General features: G+C 36.9%; 3 protein-coding genes across 6 annotated transcripts in view; 2 read left to right on the forward strand and 1 right to left on the reverse strand.

Moving 5' to 3' along the window:
- Window positions 1-1,954: 1,954 nt before the first annotated feature.
- On the reverse strand, window positions 1,955-7,190 carry LOC109540930 (cytoplasmic FMR1-interacting protein). The gene is made up of 15 exons (XM_019909478.2): window positions 6,728-7,190; window positions 6,490-6,669; window positions 6,250-6,431; window positions 5,862-6,192; window positions 5,190-5,800; window positions 4,996-5,126; window positions 4,676-4,929; window positions 4,471-4,613; window positions 4,244-4,417; window positions 3,932-4,184; window positions 3,684-3,862; window positions 2,996-3,623; window positions 2,702-2,940; window positions 2,486-2,633; window positions 1,955-2,428 (listed from the first exon to the last, which is right to left on the reverse strand). The coding sequence occupies exons 1-15, from the start codon at window positions 6,938-6,940 to the stop codon at window positions 2,231-2,233; spliced, it is 3,864 nt and encodes a 1,287-aa protein (XP_019765037.1). The 5' UTR covers window positions 6,941-7,190; the 3' UTR covers window positions 1,955-2,230.
- Window positions 7,191-7,613: 423 nt separating this feature from the next.
- LOC109540929 (endoribonuclease Dcr-1) lies at window positions 7,614-15,101 on the forward strand. The gene is made up of 11 exons (XM_019909477.2): window positions 7,614-8,810; window positions 8,871-9,242; window positions 9,387-9,740; window positions 9,798-9,994; window positions 10,051-10,337; window positions 10,394-10,608; window positions 10,666-10,879; window positions 10,937-11,539; window positions 11,590-13,046; window positions 13,098-13,568; window positions 13,630-15,101. Exons 1-11 carry the CDS (start codon window positions 7,899-7,901, stop codon window positions 14,014-14,016), a joined length of 5,469 nt encoding a protein of 1,822 aa, XP_019765036.2. The 5' UTR covers window positions 7,614-7,898; the 3' UTR covers window positions 14,017-15,101.
- Window positions 15,102-15,360: 259 nt separating this feature from the next.
- LOC109541004 (furin-like protease 1) overlaps window positions 15,361-18,195 on the forward strand; it is a 31,621-nt gene continuing 28,786 nt past the window's right edge. For 2 of the 4 annotated variants that reach the window (XM_048666666.1, XM_048666682.1), the window contains exon 1: window positions 15,361-15,522. The gene's annotated coding sequence lies outside the window, so the exon portion shown is untranslated. The remainder of the gene's footprint in view (window positions 15,523-18,195) is intronic. The other 2 variants (XM_019909629.2, XM_048666679.1) reach the window with 2 other exon arrangements.

An 18,195-nucleotide genomic window follows, 5' to 3' on the forward strand; every position in this document is an offset into this window, starting at 1 on the left:
TACGGAATTCAATTTCGAGAAGGTGAGATGTAGAAGATTTAGGTTAGACTATCTTGTTAACTAACTTGTGATTGCAGTGTTTTCTAAAACTTTGAATTAAAGTGTTTGTTGTGATGCAGTCTCACGCAGAAACCGCCGGGGCGGTGTCTTCCCATCGTCAGGATGATGAAAAATCAGCGAGGTGTTCAATATCCGCAGAAGAAGCCAAACCAGCTAAAGAAGCAAGAAACAGTGGTTTAAAGAAATGTTTTTCGGCATTGGTGGACCGCAAGCAAGTGAATTTGGAGCTGGAAGTACTCCGACTAATGCTGAGAAAGGAGCTAAATATAAATTTGAGCTCCCTTGAACCAGACCTGGAAAGCATTTTACCTTACGCCCTAGTGCATTACATCAAAACATGGCCTGGTTGGTACAGGAGTGCTGAATATTATTCGGGGCATATTACGTTTAAATCGTGGTTTGATAAGTTTTCCAACTTTATAGCCCTCAAGTTGAATGAGACAATTAACGTCCACTACAAAGAAGTGGTCGCTCACCAGAAAAAGGTTGATACGTACGATGTGTTGAAAAAGTACATATTTGAGCAACTAAAAGATAAAAATACTCAAACTGACAATACAGTGCCTAAAGAAACGTCCCCCTACGAAATTCATATTACCGCCAAACCTGCAGTACTGAACACATTGGTTTTTACCCACAACGGAGAAGGAGATATTATTTTGAAGCAGCACGGAGTTTTGGAATGGGACCAAAAATTGCTTGACACCATTACCCTAAAGCAACTGATATCCTGGCCCCATGTTGGAGTGCATCTGACAAGTCCTATATTTTCGTTTTCTAGAATAAATTTAACGGAGTTTTGCAGGCACATTAGCCTAGTGGGAGCGCCACTTCCGTCGGTGAACACAACTGAAGAACTCAAAATAGTTGACCCAAAAATTACTAGACATGCATACACTGTAGGATATTTAAAAGAAATGACCACCGGATATGTGGAGGCATTGAAACATGTCTATCCATCGCCAGTTATTTCAGAGGCATTTCAAACGGTTATTGGAGAGCTTTTACTCGATATCGAAGAATTGAACGTCACTATAAATGGAACTCCTACTATAGCCAATAACACCTCAGTTCTTTATAACATTGGTAAATGCTCTTACTTTCGAAATAAGAAGCTGGCAAGAAATGTTCCTAGTAAACACGATATTGCTTATACGGAAGTCATTATTCCTAAAATAAAATTCACCATTGCGCATTTAGCCGGCGATGAACAGATTGATGAATATTTACTTCACCTTAAAAATTTCAAGCCAGAGTCCAGTAGAACCACTGGAAACTACGCTTTGCCTCAAATAACGTTCAGCTGCAGCTATTGTGGACAGGATTTCACCAATGGAGGCGAAGTTACAAATCATCTAAAAGATGAACACAAAATGGAACAACATATGTTATGTGTTCAATGTAAGCGCCAGTTGACTGTTTTTGAGTTAAGCAAATCTCGATGGAGCCACATTTGCAAACCAACTGCAAAATGAATTATTTTGTTTGAGACTTATCGTGAATTTAAATTTATTAGCAATCTTTTTCTTATTTAAATATTACCTTTTTATGCATAATTATGTGTTACAACTTTTTTATAACCTATTATATATTTTTGTTGATGTTTTAATTACTTATACATTTTTTTCAGTTTTCTGTGTAAGCGATTTGTTAAAACAGAATTTCAATGAGATTCCAGTTAGGCATTTTATTAATGTTTCATTTTTTCTTATTTTTTCATTCATTTCCCACGTATATTATTAGATCAATTTAGCTAATTGATCCTGAATCTCCAGACTGATGTTTGTTTTAGAAAGTAAGTCGCTGCAATTTATTTTTATTTAGACTATGATCCACTTTGGAAAATACGTATAACTTATTTATTACTGTATAAGGAGAGAAATAAAATCAACCATCAATTGTAAGTTCGTTTTCTTTCAAATTCGCTTAGCAGCCCAGCCTCTACAATGTCTCGACACAATATTTATAGAAAGCAATTTTTGATAGCAAATTATGCAAGCTATATACATTGTTTGATGTTGAACATACATTGTTTTGACGAAACAACAAATACTTACGCAATCTTGTGATTTATAAACGTTATAAACACTTAACAGTACTATAAAACAATATCAATAAATACAACTCTAAAATACCGTTGTTAAATGAAGTTACTTAAGTCCTCAGAAACTTAAGGTCTGACATGATCAGGAGCATGGTAGTGTTGCTGAGCGCCTAGTGAGGGGTGAATGGGTGGCGGAAAACATCTCACATGTTCCACGGACAGCTCATCATTCTCGCCAGACTTCAGAAATTTATTTAAAATGGCGAAAATTTGAGAATTTAATACTTGAAACCGGCGAATTCTATCACACATTCTCTTGAGGTCCTGAAAGCACAACGTCAATAAAATTGGTCTAAATATCTAATCAATTTAGTATCTTACAATGTGCTTCACAACTTCGTCTTTCATATCCACTCTTTGAACTCGCAAAATATGATAGCAAAAATCTAAAGCTTCGAATCGTCGCTGTTGTCCTAAAAGGACAATCATGGTGCATCCTGCCCAATGCAGTCCTTCGCCAAACATTTCTCTGTTACAAGTAGATAAAAATGATTTTTACTCAATGTTCACTAGTGTTAATGCAACACATTTACTTACTCAACAGTTAGTTCATTTTCTGTAACGGGAATGCAGTAGACAAATTGGAGTGCTGACCATAGTCTATGGAACTCTGAACACTCATCCACGTTCATTACACCATTTACTGGTGGAGGTCCCACCCATATTGGATCATCCAAGAAACTCTTCAGGCGATTGAGAACTACCTCAAATATGGATAGTCCACAACACAAACGCTCCCTGGTCAACAAGTCGCCTTCTCTGGATATCATGGCTTGCTGAATGACGGAATTAAATGAGTTTTTTATTCGAATGTAGTGAAGATTTCCTTACTTTGGCAGTTCCCAATTTCTCGATATTAGGCACAATTTGGAGAGCTGCGAATTTAATTTCGAGCCTTTTTTGTTTGTTCTCCAGCTTTTCTCCTTCCTTACAAAAGGGCCTGGGCAGAATATTCTGGAACGGCGCAGCTTGTAATAGATCGCAAACCTCCTCTTGCGACAAAGCCTGTTCCATCAACAAACAGAATAGTATAATATTTCCAAACTCTCTGTAATTGTGAAACAGTTCGGTTCTAGCGTCAGGGTACTGCACAACGTCCGACAAATGAGCATGATAATAGCCCAACACTCCATTTGATCCATAAACATATCGCGGAAGTTTAAGAATTTTTGGCATTGCATCTTCCATTAACGCTTTGGTGAACTGCAGAAGCGTTCCTTGAATTAGGCTTTTTACAATTTTCAATAGCTCTTCCATTACAACAGCTATGCCCTGATATCCCAACAATTTACACATCGTGTGGAAATGCTGCGGACCAACAAAACCGAAGTACTGACTATACTGTGTAGTATAAGCCAAGTTTAGTTGTTTTGTCCCCCATAAATAATGATGGGACATTTGTGGTGGTCTATCTCTGGTCACTGCCTGGCAAAATGCAATCCCTTTATATTTGGTAAATCTAGAAGCAAATAAATATATATATATATGGTCTTATTTATTTTTATAAATATACAAGTACCTATTTGTTGCTGCATTATAAACATAGTTAGGTAGGAAGTCGTAATTTAATTCCCAAAAAACATGAAGCGTAATTCTGCCATATGGTGCTAACACGTTATGGTTTGCTTCTCTAAACATTGAATCGAAATCATCTAATGCTAATAACTTGCTAAGAAGCTTGTGACACAGTCGATTTACCTGAAAAACGTTCAATACAAAATGGATTTGGATTGATGTATGAATTTTCGTGAAATTATAAATACATACTTGTAGCAAACCATCTAACTCGACAACTCCTGTAATATCTCCAGCTTCAAATTTGCTAATGGCAAAATCTAAAGACTTCTGCATGTCAGCATTTATTCTTTGTGTAATAAGCTTATTTAAATCAATCGATCTACCCAGCAATTGCACATGTCTTTGCTTCAATAGAGTTTCATAACGGTTTGCTCTTGGGTACGGCAACAAATATGCGCCTATAGCGGCACATTCAACTCTGAACCGTTTGTCCAAAAATATACTGCAACATTGAAAACGGTTTTGGCATTTTACCTATTTAATTAAAGAGAAATAAGTTACCTTGCCGCCAATTGCTTGTAGTATGCAAAAATTTGTTCACTCAGTTTAAAGACAAACTGATCAAAACACAGATTTACTTCGGCTTCAACTTCATCATATAAAAATTGTTTTCGAAATATTGTCAACGCATACAGAGCACTGTCATTGTATAAATCGAGCGGATACAACACATACCTTGAATTAAAAAGAAAATAGATAAATGAAAAACATTAGGAAAAAATACACACTCCATCATTGAGGGTTCTTTGGTTTTTAAAATATGGTCAGTCAAAATCCAGGGCATGGACATATCAATAGGAAATTGAATTCGTTTTTCCATGGTGATCAAATCATTGCACTCCTCATTGTGGTGATGTCTCACAGTACATTTCTACTCAAAAAAATATGTAAGAAATACATCATATTCTCTTCACTACATTCAGTTTTAATTACATTTATTCTTCTCCCCATTGTCATTTCAAGGTAGAATTCCCGATACCACAACTGCGAAAGGTCGCAACATTTTTGCAAAAATTCGCTGAAACTCAACATGTAATTCCAATAGAATGAAGTTTTATGGAACTGGTCAATCTGCACTAAATAAGACCCATCAATATCTTTACGCAATGTTTTTCTACCTCCTGATTTTTCAGATATCAAACATTCCAGCATGGTTCGGACCATATAAAGCTGTGTTGAAGACGGCCCTTTATGGAAACACAATAAAATTCGTCTCTGTATACAAAGCGAAATTTTATGTGCCTAAAACTTACCAACATTTCTTTCCAGTATTTTCAAATTAAACCCATTATCCGGATCTTTTTTGCCTTTTAATGCTGGATCGTGATTTGGATCGATTCTACTATGCCAATCCGCACAGGTTTCTCTCACAGACATAATTATACTGTAAATAAATTAGACGAAACTAGAAAATTAAGACTGTTTAATAATCAAATCAAGGACTGACCTTCTAATAAGATCTTTCTTGTTTTTAACGGCCTTTCTCAATGGCTCCCTTAGAGATAACTGTACAAACACTTGCAGCTCTGCATATATATGTCTCCTTATCGCATCAGTAAAGACAGTCTCCATTCTGGCCATTAATACTTGCAAACCCTTAATCATTGCTATTACTTCGATTAGTGCAAACTTTTCTTCTTCTGTGTAGTTGTATCTAGTTGCTCTTTCATATTCCTCGGCTTCTTTCGGACATTCTTTGTTCTGGTGATGATCTGTAGGGTGCAAAAGCTTCCACGAATATAATTCAGTTACCACGCTAGTCCATTCTGAAAGCAGCTGCAAACCTCTGAGGGCTAAGTCAGCAGTGTCTTTGTTTTCTTCCTCAGTACCAGATTCCTTATAGGTGGTTGTGACTTCATTTGAATATCTGGCAAGTTCAGAAATGTACTTTACATGATCTTCTCGAATTTGAGGCAAATGCACCATCAGATCAGCCTGTGGAGATGGTGTTTGACTGCTGGAAAGTGGCCATTTACTTGCATCAAAATGTTTACTTCTTTTTATGTAGTTGAACGGGGCGATTTGCATGTCACCAAAAAGGGGCACGACTTCAAGATTCTAAAAAACCGCCACTTTCAATAGTAACCGATTCAATGAAGACGAAAGGTTGAAATGTTACCTTGAATATTCTGTCTATTCGGTCAAGTCTCAATTTCTTTTTTTGATCCAGCTTGTTAATATTCCACGTATCATTATCCATCAAAAACAATCCAAATCCCATGACCTTAACAAGCATGTGTTTTTCACTCGGAGTAAGGTACATTTTCGATTCAAACATGTGAACACAAATATTGACCACATCTGCTAACAGTTCCTCATACCCGGGCACTTTCTCTAGATTTTCTTTGACTGTGTCCCTAATTTTGTTTTGAGTGGCAAGAAACATAGATAAGTTCTGTGACTCCTGTAAGGTTTGAGAGTCTGACATCACTTTCAGGAATTGTGCAGCCCTAATACATAATGAAAAAATTATTATCTAAAATGGGGCTTAAAGTAAATTACCCAACCTTCGGTATGTTGAGTAGTCATTCTTCACACTTGACTTCATGTTTTTAAGTTCATCTAGTACGGCAAACATATTGATGAATTTCCCTAAAGTTAGAAGATAAGCTTCAGAGACAAAGTCTTTTCTCTTCTCTGTATGACACAACCGTTTCACTTCGTGAGAAAATTTCTCGATAGCTTTTCTCTGAAAAACAAAATGATCATTTTCACTGGCATCGCAAGCAATATGAAATACTTCATACTTGGAAATACATGAAGTTCAAGAGTTTGTTCACTTCAGGCGCCAATACTTCTACAGTTTTCTCATAAATTTCAACTCTGTTAGGTTGTTCATTGGATTTGGGCTGGGGTATTGCTCTGGAGCAGCATCTCCAAGTGTACAGCATTACTGCATGTTCTTGTCCTTCATCCAGTAATTCGTTCTATAAACGATGATCAATTTAACACGTAAATTGACTGATGTAGTGGTAAGTAACTTACCAATCCGGCATGCACAGTGGCTTCTTCGATATATTTAGCAATACCAGTAACAAACCCATTGCGATCCTCAAAATTGGTGTCAAAATTGGCCTGGTACACCACACTACAGGGTTGGGCTTCAATGCAAGGCTGTTCATCTGGCAGTGGCAATTCGTCTAATACGTCTACATTGGATACGGCATCATGCATGGAAACTCTTTCGGTGCCTGCCATGGCTGTAGAATAATTTTCACTTCCTGTTGCTCAATGTAGGATCTAATATGTCATTTTCATCAAGGGCTCAATGCAGATTAGCAGATCGACTTGTTTTACATACAGTGATAGAGTTCCTATATAAATTAAATTCCGCAAACTAACAGGAAAGACTGCGGGTGCGGCATTAACTAAGTAAACATTGACTTATTGTTACTAATTACTATAAAGGTCAAAGTACATGGAGTCACTCGCAATGACAGTTCTACCTTTTTATTTTTGGCACAGGCTGAGAGCGCGCTGTTTTCGCGTTTCTCAGCTGATCGAAGAAATTATGAACAGGCTTGCCAGGTCTACCGTTTTTATGAGCAGTACCGCTCTACTGCTAAGCCATTAGCACAGCCATATACACATGAAGACAGCTTGTCTTCATCTATGATCACAGCTTAAATATCATGAGATATAAGCTGTACCATTAGGATCTACCTACTGCTAAACACGTTGTACAGTCTGGCAACACTGCAGAAAATATAGGCACAATATCGAGATTTTATTAAAGTTTATAAATGTTTCCTAGCATTATTCTCTGGACAATCCGCATTTTTTTCCTTGAATGTGCGTTATTTTAAGTGTACTTTAAGGAAAGTTAAAAAGAACTCCGACCAGATTATATTAATTTTGCTTCTGAAAAACCAAATAAAATACGAAAAAGACGAGATGCGAGTACGAAACCTCACTTCGGTTGTTTGCAAGTCCCATTTGTCAGCGAATCAGTCTATAAATCAGTGAAAGTGTGTTTAGAATTTATTTCTTCTTAATACCTCATAATATTAAAATTTTCGACAAGTGGAAAGACTTAATGTTAACTGACCGGTCTGACAAATATTGTGGGGTGCTTCTAGTATGTGGTTATCAGTGAAAAAAATTCCTGTATATCTTGTTACAATTTTTCTGCTGCAATTTTCATTATAGCCCAAAAATGGCTTGCTATTTGAACGAGAATGTTTATACACATACTTTTACTCCTCGAGAGTATCAAGTAGAACTACTTGACTCATGCAAGAGAAAAAATACTATAGTTTGTTCCAGCACTAGCTCTTCCAAAGCCTTTTTGTTAGTGAAACTTCTGCAGGAGTTTTCCTGGCAAATGCGAGGTGAACCTTATAAAAAAGCTTTGCTCATTTTGGATCCCCAAAATGTCCCTGTTCTGGCTTCGCATGTAGAATACCTTACAGACTTGAAAGTAGTTAGTTTATGTGAAGATAACGAGTACAATGACAATATCGTCAGTGACAATCAGGTTATTGTAACTACATCAGAAGTTTGTTCTAACTGTAATTTCCTGCTGGACCTTAGCAAGTACAATGTCCTTGTTATAGATAATTGTCTCTACGGTAATAGGCAAAACAAAATAAAAGAAATTATGTCCAAATATGAACAATTAAATGAACACTTGAGGCCAAGGATATTAGGACTCACGACAGGACTTTTGAGCACTGATTTGCAATCTGATAGACTTGAGGCAGAGCTTAGAAGGCTGGAGAAATTGCTTAGTTCTCATGTTGATACATCAAGTGAAATAGTTACACTTATTCGCCTCTCGTGTCATCCCAAAGAATGCTTAATTACTTGTCCTAAGGAAATATCTTTTACTTTACATGAAGAACTCATTAGCTTGGTGGAAAAGTGTAGAGAATTTTTAAGAGAACACAGATATGACCCCAGTGAAATTTACGACGAGGAATTTTTAGAAGAATTTAAAGATATTCCAGATCCCAAACAAATTCCTTTAGAATTGCTTACTAGTTATCTAGACATTTTGGATGATTTAGGTCCTTGGGGTGCCGACAAAGCTGCGATCAATATACTTTCAAAAATAGAGAAGCTAAAGGTAAATGACATCTCAAATCATGGAGTTTTTTCAGTTTTTAATGTGTAACATGTATTTTAGATAAAAACGCCATACGAAAGACACTACCTGTTATTATGTATTACTTCAACTACATTAATTCATACTAGAGCGCTCTGTGATAATAAATTTAAAATTTATGACAACGAAATTGCAAAGCTTCAACACTTTTCTACAACCAAAGTTTTAAAATTCATTCATGTGCTACGCCAATTCAAACCAGCTGGAGAAAAACCAAAGATTGATGAAGAAGAAAAGTTGCAATCAGCGAACGATGTTCAACCCGGAGTGTTCAGAAAAGGCAAAGGAAAACCGAAACGTTTAAATCAACGATTGCAAATGGACGATATGTTATGCGCTCTCATTTTTGTCCATAACAAATACAAGGCGAAAGCTCTTTTTGGACTACTTTGTGTAAGTAGTACATCACAATAAACATATATCACATAACAACGAGAATTAACAGCGATTTGTGATTTAGATTTAGCGTTTGTATGTTGAGCAATCACAAAATTCTCGGTTTGAGACTAGATATTTTTATAAATATGTTTATTGCAGTGTTTATCGCAAGAAGACGATGATTTTTGGTGGATATCAGCTCTTTTCTCCGTCGAAAAAGTTGCAGATATTTCCAAAGAACCCAGAGAAGCAGAGCAAGAGCACAAAATACAAGAGGAAGTTTTGAGAAAATTTAGGTGTCATGAATGTAATATTCTAGTTGCAACTGCAGTACTGGAACAGGGCTGTGATCTTCCGAAGTGCAATTTGGTTGTTCGATTTGATTTACCTCAAACATTCCATAGCTACATTCAAAGTAAAGCTCGAGCGCGAGCGTCTGAATCCTATTACTTACTATTTGCTAATGATAACGAAGTGTATAGTTTTGTTAGTAAGTTAGCTCAGTATAATGAGGTATGTTTCGTGAAATATTTTATGTATGCTATCACTTAGGTTAAATGCTGCTTTTAGATTGAAAATACTCTTTTACGAAGGTGCCAAAGCCTAGAGCCAAGTAAATCGGAAGAGCGTTTAGCCGATAGTTTTTCGAACAGTTGTGCACCCTACCGCCCTGTAGAAAAAGAGGGCTTTCCAAGCGTTACTATGTTTAATTCAATATCTTTAATTAATCGATACTGCGCTAAACTTCCAAGTGATAACTTTACTAGGTAATTTATAGTCTAGAACATTGTATACGAAAATTACATAATATTATTTTATTTAGATTAACACCCATTTGGCATGAAGAGCAAGTGCAGGATGGATGGGTTTGCCATATAAGATTACCTATTAATAGTCCCGTTAAACAAACAATTTCAAGCCCTCCAATGCCAAACCCTTTACTTTCAAGAAGAGCAGCCGCTTTCATATTGTGTCAGTATCTGCACAAGGTGGGAGAACTTGATAATCAACTCCTGCCAATTAGCAAAGAAAACTTTCTCCCTCTAGATGCTGATTGGAATAATACTTTATTGGATGAACAGTTTGACGACAATTCGGAAGTTAGACCAGGTAAAAAAGTTTGTTCAAAGCAAGTTTGTGTGTCTAAATGACCAATTTTACTTTAGGCACAACTAAAAGAAGGCAATATTATTACAAGAAGATCGCAAATGCGTTACTAGATTGCCATCCTAAAGTTCTGATGCCTTCATTTTTCTATAAGATCACCATGACTTTAACATGCCCTCTACCTGAGGAGCAAAATACTCGTGGCAGAAAAATTTATCCTCCAGAAGAATCCATACAGGGATTTGGTGTATTGACAAGCAAGGAAATTCCAAAAGTTAGGAAATATTTTAGTGACGCTGATTGTATATAATTGACTTTTTCCGCTTTCTAGATCAGCGCTTTTCCAATATTTACTCGGTCAGGCGAGGTCAGTGTAGAATTAGTTCTTTGCTCTGACCAAATAGTCCTAGACGAACTACAAACTCATAAAATTGAAGAGTTTGTAAATTACACCTTTACAAGTGTCTTGCGTCTTCAGAAGTATTTAATGCTTTTCGATCCAAATAGTTCACAAAAAAATTATCTTATCGTCCCGACAATCGACAGTAAGTTATCTCTGTTTTAATCCTTGGCTTTGTGTGGCTTGATATGTTGAATTTTAGCCCAAAAGGGAGTTGAAGTCGACTGGAATTTCATAGACGTGATATACAAAAGTCTAGATTTTGTTCCTCAATTAATACCCGATGAGGCCCGAATTAAATATCAATTCGACATTGAAAACTATAAAGATGCTGTTGTAATGCCTTGGTATCGAAATCAGGATCAGCCTCAATACTTTTACGTTGCTGAAATATGCTCATTCTTGAATCCGAAATCCGCATTTCCTGGTTCAGATTACAAATCTTTTGAGGAGTATTATCATCGAAAATATGGAATTCAAATACAGAATCTGGATCAGTACCTGCTAGATGTCGATCATACTTCCGCCCGCTTAAATTTTTTAACGCCACGATATGTGAACAGGAAAGGCGTAGCTTTGCCAACGAGCAGTGAGGAGACCAAACGTGCCAAGAGGGAAAATCTGGAACAGAAGCAGATTTTAGTACCAGAATTGTGTGCAATTCACCCATTTCCAGCGTCTTTGTGGCGAAAAGCTGTGGCTTTACCCTGTATACTTTACAGAGTTAATGCGCTTTTGCTGGCCGACCAAATACGAACCACTGTAGCTATCGATCTTGGCTTAGGCCGGATTCATCTGGATGAAGGTAAAATTTTCTACTTGGTACATTTCATATCTTTACCTTTTTTATCGCAGATTTCAAATGGCCTGCATTAAATTTCGGATGGAATTTGTCTGATGTATTAAGAAAATCCAAAGAGGAGGAAATGCGTAAGCAGGAAGAGTTAACCATTCTACAAGAAAAAGCTGAAGCAAAGCTAGATGCGCTAAAAATCACTGAAATTCACCTTGGTAACCATGAAGAACCAATAGATTGTGGGGAATCCTTAAATTCTGGCGATTCGGTGAATGATGGTCATGATGAAGAAAACTGGGGCCTCGAAATTGGCACATGGTCAAACGATATGGCTGTTGGTGAAACTGTCTCAAATGGAATAATTAGATATGGCTCACCAACAAGTTGCTACCCAAACGGAGCATGGGAGGATGATTTTTCAGACATGTCTGATGACAATTCGCAAATAGAATCTGAGGATTCAGGTCATGAATGGGGGGGTTTAAGAATCGAATTCACGGGTGATCATCAGGCTGAGGCCTTGGACGATGAAGATGCCAAAGATGGGTCATTTTGCCTTGTTGATGATACAAATGCATGGAGCATTGCTGACAACAGTTCGGAAACTGATGAATTAAGATCGAAATTTAATGAAGCGTGTGCAAAGAACAGGGAACACATTTTGTCTAGTGGAATCCTTTTGAAGGGAGATGATAACTTTTATAAAGATTCTGGGGAAACCATTAGGCATATTGACGCGTTAGCAGGGCAAATGGAAAATTTTGATATTCGCAAATTATACATTGAAAATGTGACTTTGGAACGAATAGCTGACGTTCCTTCGGGGGCCTTCATTAATGAATATGAAACGTATGACGAGCTTACGTTCAGCTTCGATATGCAGCCCGATCTAAAAAGTCACCCAGGGCCAAGTCCTAATGTTTTACTTCAGGCTCTCACTATGTCCAATGCCAATGACGGTATTAATCTTGAAAGGCTCGAAACCATAGGCGATTCATTCTTGAAATATGCAATTACAAACTACTTGTATTCGAAATATGAAGATGTGCATGAAGGAAAGTTAAGCCACTTGAGATCAAAACAAGTCAGTAATCTAAACTTGTACAAATTAGGCAAAAGGCGAAGTTTAGGGCACTATATGATAGCAACAAAATTCGATCCTCATGACAATTGGCTTCCACCGTGCTTCTATGTTCCCAAACAGCTGGAAGATGCACTTATAGACGCTCAGTTTCCGGCTAACTGCTGGACTGTCGCCGATATGGCTGCTACTAGAAATATGACTATTGAAGAAATTTGCTTAATGGTGCGGGAGCGAAGTGTAAACACACTTCCGAGTATCATTCCGTACAACTTAGTCACCCAACATAGCATTCCGGACAAAAGCATTGCCGATTGTGTGGAAGCTTTAATCGGAGCTTATCTCATTGAGTGCGGGCCTAGAGGGGCATTGCTCTTTATGGCATGGCTTGGAATTCGTGTTTTGCCGAAAAATGAAAATGGCACATACGGAGAGGTAAATGATACATTTTTACTTTTGCTAGTACATTTACCAGCGCATTTTTAGGTGGATATTCCAAAGTCGCCTTTGATACGGCACCTTCCCAATGCCGATGAAGAACTGGGACGACTTTTGGATGGTTATGATGACTTTGAAGCGCACATCGGATACAAGTTTCGAGACCGATCCTATTTATTACAGGCCATGACTCACGCGTCTTACAGTCCGAATCAACTCACGGATTGCTATCAAAGACTGGAATTCCTGGGAGACGCGGTATTGGATTATTTAATCACCAGACACTTGTATGAAGATCCAAGAATGCACTCTCCTGGGGCTTTGACCGATTTGCGATCCGCCTTAGTCAATAACACTATATTTGCGGCCCTTGCAGTGCGACACGGATTTCATAAATATTTCCGACATCTCTCTCCAGGCCTGAATGATGTCGTTGAACGATTTATTCGATTACAAGAGGAAAGTGGGCATACAATTTTGGACGAGCTCTATTTAATTGTGGAAACAGAGTGTGAGGAGGTAAGTTCTTATTGGCTTGCTAACACTACTTAGTCAAACTGTTTGCGTTTTTTTGGGGAAGGTTGAAGATGTTGAAGTTCCAAAAGCTCTAGGAGATGTTTTCGAATCAGTAGCCGGAGCAGTGTTTCTGGACTCCGGTATGTCTCTAGACAGCGTTTGGAAGGTATATTATCGCATGATGAAGTCGGAAATAGAGCAATTCTCAAATCGGGTTCCAAAATCTCCCATTCGAGAGCTATTAGAGCTTGAGCCTGAAACTGCGAAATTTGGACGCCCGGAGAAACTAGCTGATGGCAGAAGAGTCAGAGTAACAGTGGAGGTATTTGGTAAAGGCTTATTCAAAGGAATAGGACGCAATTATAGAATCGCTAAATGTACAGCCGCCAAATGCGCCCTAAAGCATCTTAAGAAAAGAGCTATGTTAAGACAAAACAGATCAGATATTTAAGATAAGATACGTTTTTGATTCCAAAACAAATTGTGAGAATATTAATTACTTTGAAGAGTCCTTTTGTGTCGTCTTAACATTATTGAACTGATAAGATCTTACACTATTCGCCTTTTTTTATTTATTTAACACATTAGTATCACTAAAACGTTCTAGTCAATTTGTTCATTGTCGCCACTTAAATTAATTGAATTTAATTAGGATTCTAGATGCTCAAAACCCAACAATATGTTGCAACCAACGCATCCGAATTCATGTATAAATACATTTAATCAATATTTGGTGAAACAGTAAATTTGTTTTCTCAGTTTATCAGGTGGTTGAAAAAATTCAAATGAAACCTCCTGGTAACGAATAGATAAACCATTGTTTTAACATGTATGTGTAGTTTATGTAATTTATAATAGCATGCAACGTGTTCGATATTATACGAAATTTTTTTCATTGTCTAAGAGAAACTAGCAAATTATAAGACATGTATCAAGAAAATTAGTCACGTATATTGTATAGCAACTATCTACCTTAGAAAATAGGTAATTTTTTCATTGTAAGGTCAAAATATGGCCTTTTTTCATAGTGTATCAATCTTTTTACGCGTGGATATGAATCTGCCCATCAACAGCAACACTTTTTACTCGTAAATCGCTTTTTATATTTTAAAATCCTTGACATGCAAAGCTAATTTCGTAACTAATGAAGAGTCACTAGTTACTTTCTCAAACATTTTTAACAGAATTAATGTTATTTTTAGGAAAACATACTTCGAGTATAGGGGTACAAAGGCTGTGAAAATTAGATATTCAATGGCGGCGTTTAGGATCGAGTTTTTTTCTTGTACGCTCTAGACTTAGAGCTCTCTTCTCTATATGCAATAAACAACCAAAGGAGTATTTACTAGTTGGGAACGCTCCAGAAGCATGTAAATAGCAGACAGCTCGGCTTGCGCTATTTTGATTTACTTGGTTTTTTTCTGTTTTGTTTTATAATAAAAACAGCATTTGATCTTCAAGGGTTTAACATTTTTAGTGATCATGTATTCGCTTTGTATGTTCCTGACTATAAACAATAAACGTTTTTTATTTTTAGTGCTTTTTTGAGTCTTTCAATTGCCCTACTTTTTTCGAGTCTTGCAGACATTTTACGAGTGGAGATTGATTTATAGAGGCGTGTAACACACTCTTTCTTAACTAGATGGGGCAAAATCGATCCGCATGTTAGATTTGTTCGATTGAGTCTTCGGTGACGGATTCACTGAAACTGCGTTTCGCATATGATGTGTATTTTGGTTCCTGGATGCTGGCCGAGATGGAGCTGTTTGTTGCGGAAACTTGAACCGAATACCGTCAAAGTTGTCATACATTTCTCCAGTTTGTGTTTTGTCGAGATGTGTGATGTTACGCGGTTATGTTCGGGGGATATAAATACGCACATGTGATCGTATAAATTCCGTAGATTTTTTATGTTTTCAAATTGACGCACTACAATGACTCTTGTGATAGCCAGAAGGTAAGCAAAACATAACAAAACCTGTCGTCAACTTAACCTAGTTGCCTATGAAAGTACCGTAGTCAAGTGATGCTGTAAAATCTGTTCTATTTATCATCTTGCACTCTTCTCAACATCCCCCATTTCCTGTCATAACAAGCCTGAATATCAACATGAAAACTGTTATGTAAACTGACAGACTTTTCAATAAATTAAACGTATCCAATTTGGATAATTCTAAAGTTTTTTGTACCTGTATGGCTAACCGCAGGTAAATGGCATTCCACTTAACAAAAGATTTTCAACTGGCTACCTGGACGTTTGTTGTTAACTACTTAACTTCCGCTATACGCGACTCTATTTCTGCAGGTACCTAAATTCTGGCCCTTTACTGATATAAAAGACCATTTTTGATCTGTGATTAAGGAGCGTGTTATCTGTTCTAGCAATTTTTATTTTCTAATTACCCCTTTCAATGTATTATGAGCATAATCTCGCAGATAAACTTCAATTCTCATTCTCATTCAAGCTAAAAGCCATTTTGATAAGGGACAAATTATTGATTTGTTTCTCCGATCTAAATCATTCATCACTAAATTAACTAACTAAACTAAAACTAACTTTATCAAAATCGTACCATTCTCTCATAGAACATCCATGTATCTAAAGCACAAAATTTTCCTGTCCCCACATAAAAAAATCCAACGGGTTCAGTTCTGGAGATCGCAGTGGCCACGCATTAGACCACCATGACCTATCCATCGCTTTGGATTATTTGGAAGACGAAACGAGGACATTTTTTCCAATATTAGCAACTTTTGCAAATTTCATATTTAATAGCACACATGTGCTTGTCAACATTCATCAAGTTGCTAAGATAATTCATCGATAATTTGTTGTTTTCCAGAAATCTATGTTAAATTCAGCAAAATTATTGCATATATATTTATTTACTGGCACTTTCAAATGCGTATCACTCGGTAATTGTTTTCATTGTTCAGTTACGTAATCTATGTTCAAGGTACAACTCGTGTTTCCATTATTTTATAGGTAGTTTGAGAAAATCGTGCATATTTCAAAACGATGTGCGAAGTGTTGTCATTTTTGAGGCTGTTTTTGAGAAGTCACGATCTTTAACCCACGATATTTTCCTTATTGCAGACTCAAACACCTCAAATGTTCATCCTGGGGACCTTCTTAGGTCTGTGGAAATCTATTGAGCTCAAAAAACTCGCATGCAAAATTTTGATTTTTGCCCGAAAGTTTCATAAGGGGTGGTTGATTTTTTTTGATAAATATCAAATCTCTCGAAATGCCTCGAACTTTACATCAATTTCACCACATGAAAGCGGGAGATGCAAGGAATTCATTTAAAAACATGCTAGAAGCTTCAGATCCGAAATGATTGACATTTTTGGCTTATTTCGAGCGGTTTTTCGACGATCTCTTCCTCTTTATAGGAGAGTGGAGAAATTTCTGATAGCGACCCCACCAAATCAAAAGTCGAATGCGTGTTCACTTTTAGCATGTAAAGTCGAAGTGGTCTTGGATTTTGTCAAAAAATTGATATTTACCTCAACTTTTCAAAGAAACAAAATCTATTTCATGCTTTGTACACCCACTTACCCGTTTAACTGATGGCTTGAATGGAATTTTCTCTATAAATTCGAACTAGCATGATTGTCAAAAAGGTGTCCATTAAATCGAGATTAAAGTTTTAAAAGAAAGTAATTATAAAAGTGCGGCACAAATTGATTACGCATTTCAGTAAGCATAGAGCTTGAATGGTTTGTAATACCGCAAAATAGTTAAGTAATTTTTTTCCGTCCAAACGGTTGCATTTTCACAGTTCAGTGGTTCTATTATTTCATCACCACTTCAATTCTGAAGATTAATTATTGGGGACAATTTCGTTTACGGACTATCCACACGTTGCCTATCGATACATATAATCGAGAACACCCCCAAATTATGAGCCTTATTTGGTGAATCACTAGAGTAATTGCATTTTCTTCCTTCTTTGTGTACATACATACATTATGTATAGTGCATATTGGCCAATAACGGCGCTACAAATTTAACATTCCCAATAAAGTGCCTATATCGGGGAGTGCGAGATAGTTAAACAAGTTCGAAAGTTTCAAAGTTTCGTTTTGCGATACCTCTAAAGAAGATAAAGTATGATTTTCATATCGCAAAGAATCGAATTGGAAGTTGGGTAGCACGAAGTTTCCGTCCGATAAGTAGGTTCGTTTAAGGTGAATACCGACAAAAACTTTAAAATACTAGAAACTGATGTTGCCGTTCGGAAGCGGCGGGCGCGTCTGGCCTAAATTTGCATTTTTTTCGCAATACATCAACGGCCCCCAAAAATCTCGAACTGACAGTCGAATTGTAACCCAATAACACTTCGGGCTTTCTATCGATTTTGGGATTGCTATCTGCTTCTGTAACAGCTATAATTAATTCGATTAACATTTTAAAGTTTTTACAGCCGCGGCATTCGTTGCACAATCTTTTTGAATTCTTTGCTTCGCTTTAGGATCCGAAAAAATGCTGATAACTCCCAGAAATTTCCTATTAAAGTGCGTTTTTTCACACTTAAAGCAGCGCATTTTCTCTTTTGAGTGATATTATGAGCCGGATTGTGGGAGATTTGGCTTTTTCTGGTAAAATTTTTGAAAATTTCGTGTT

This window comes from Dendroctonus ponderosae, unplaced genomic scaffold (assembly GCF_020466585.1).
Source record: "Dendroctonus ponderosae isolate FM_Combo_2020 unplaced genomic scaffold, Dpon_F_20191213v2 Dpon_F_20191213_1, whole genome shotgun sequence".
Classification (NCBI taxonomy): domain Eukaryota; kingdom Metazoa; phylum Arthropoda; class Insecta; order Coleoptera; family Curculionidae; genus Dendroctonus; species Dendroctonus ponderosae.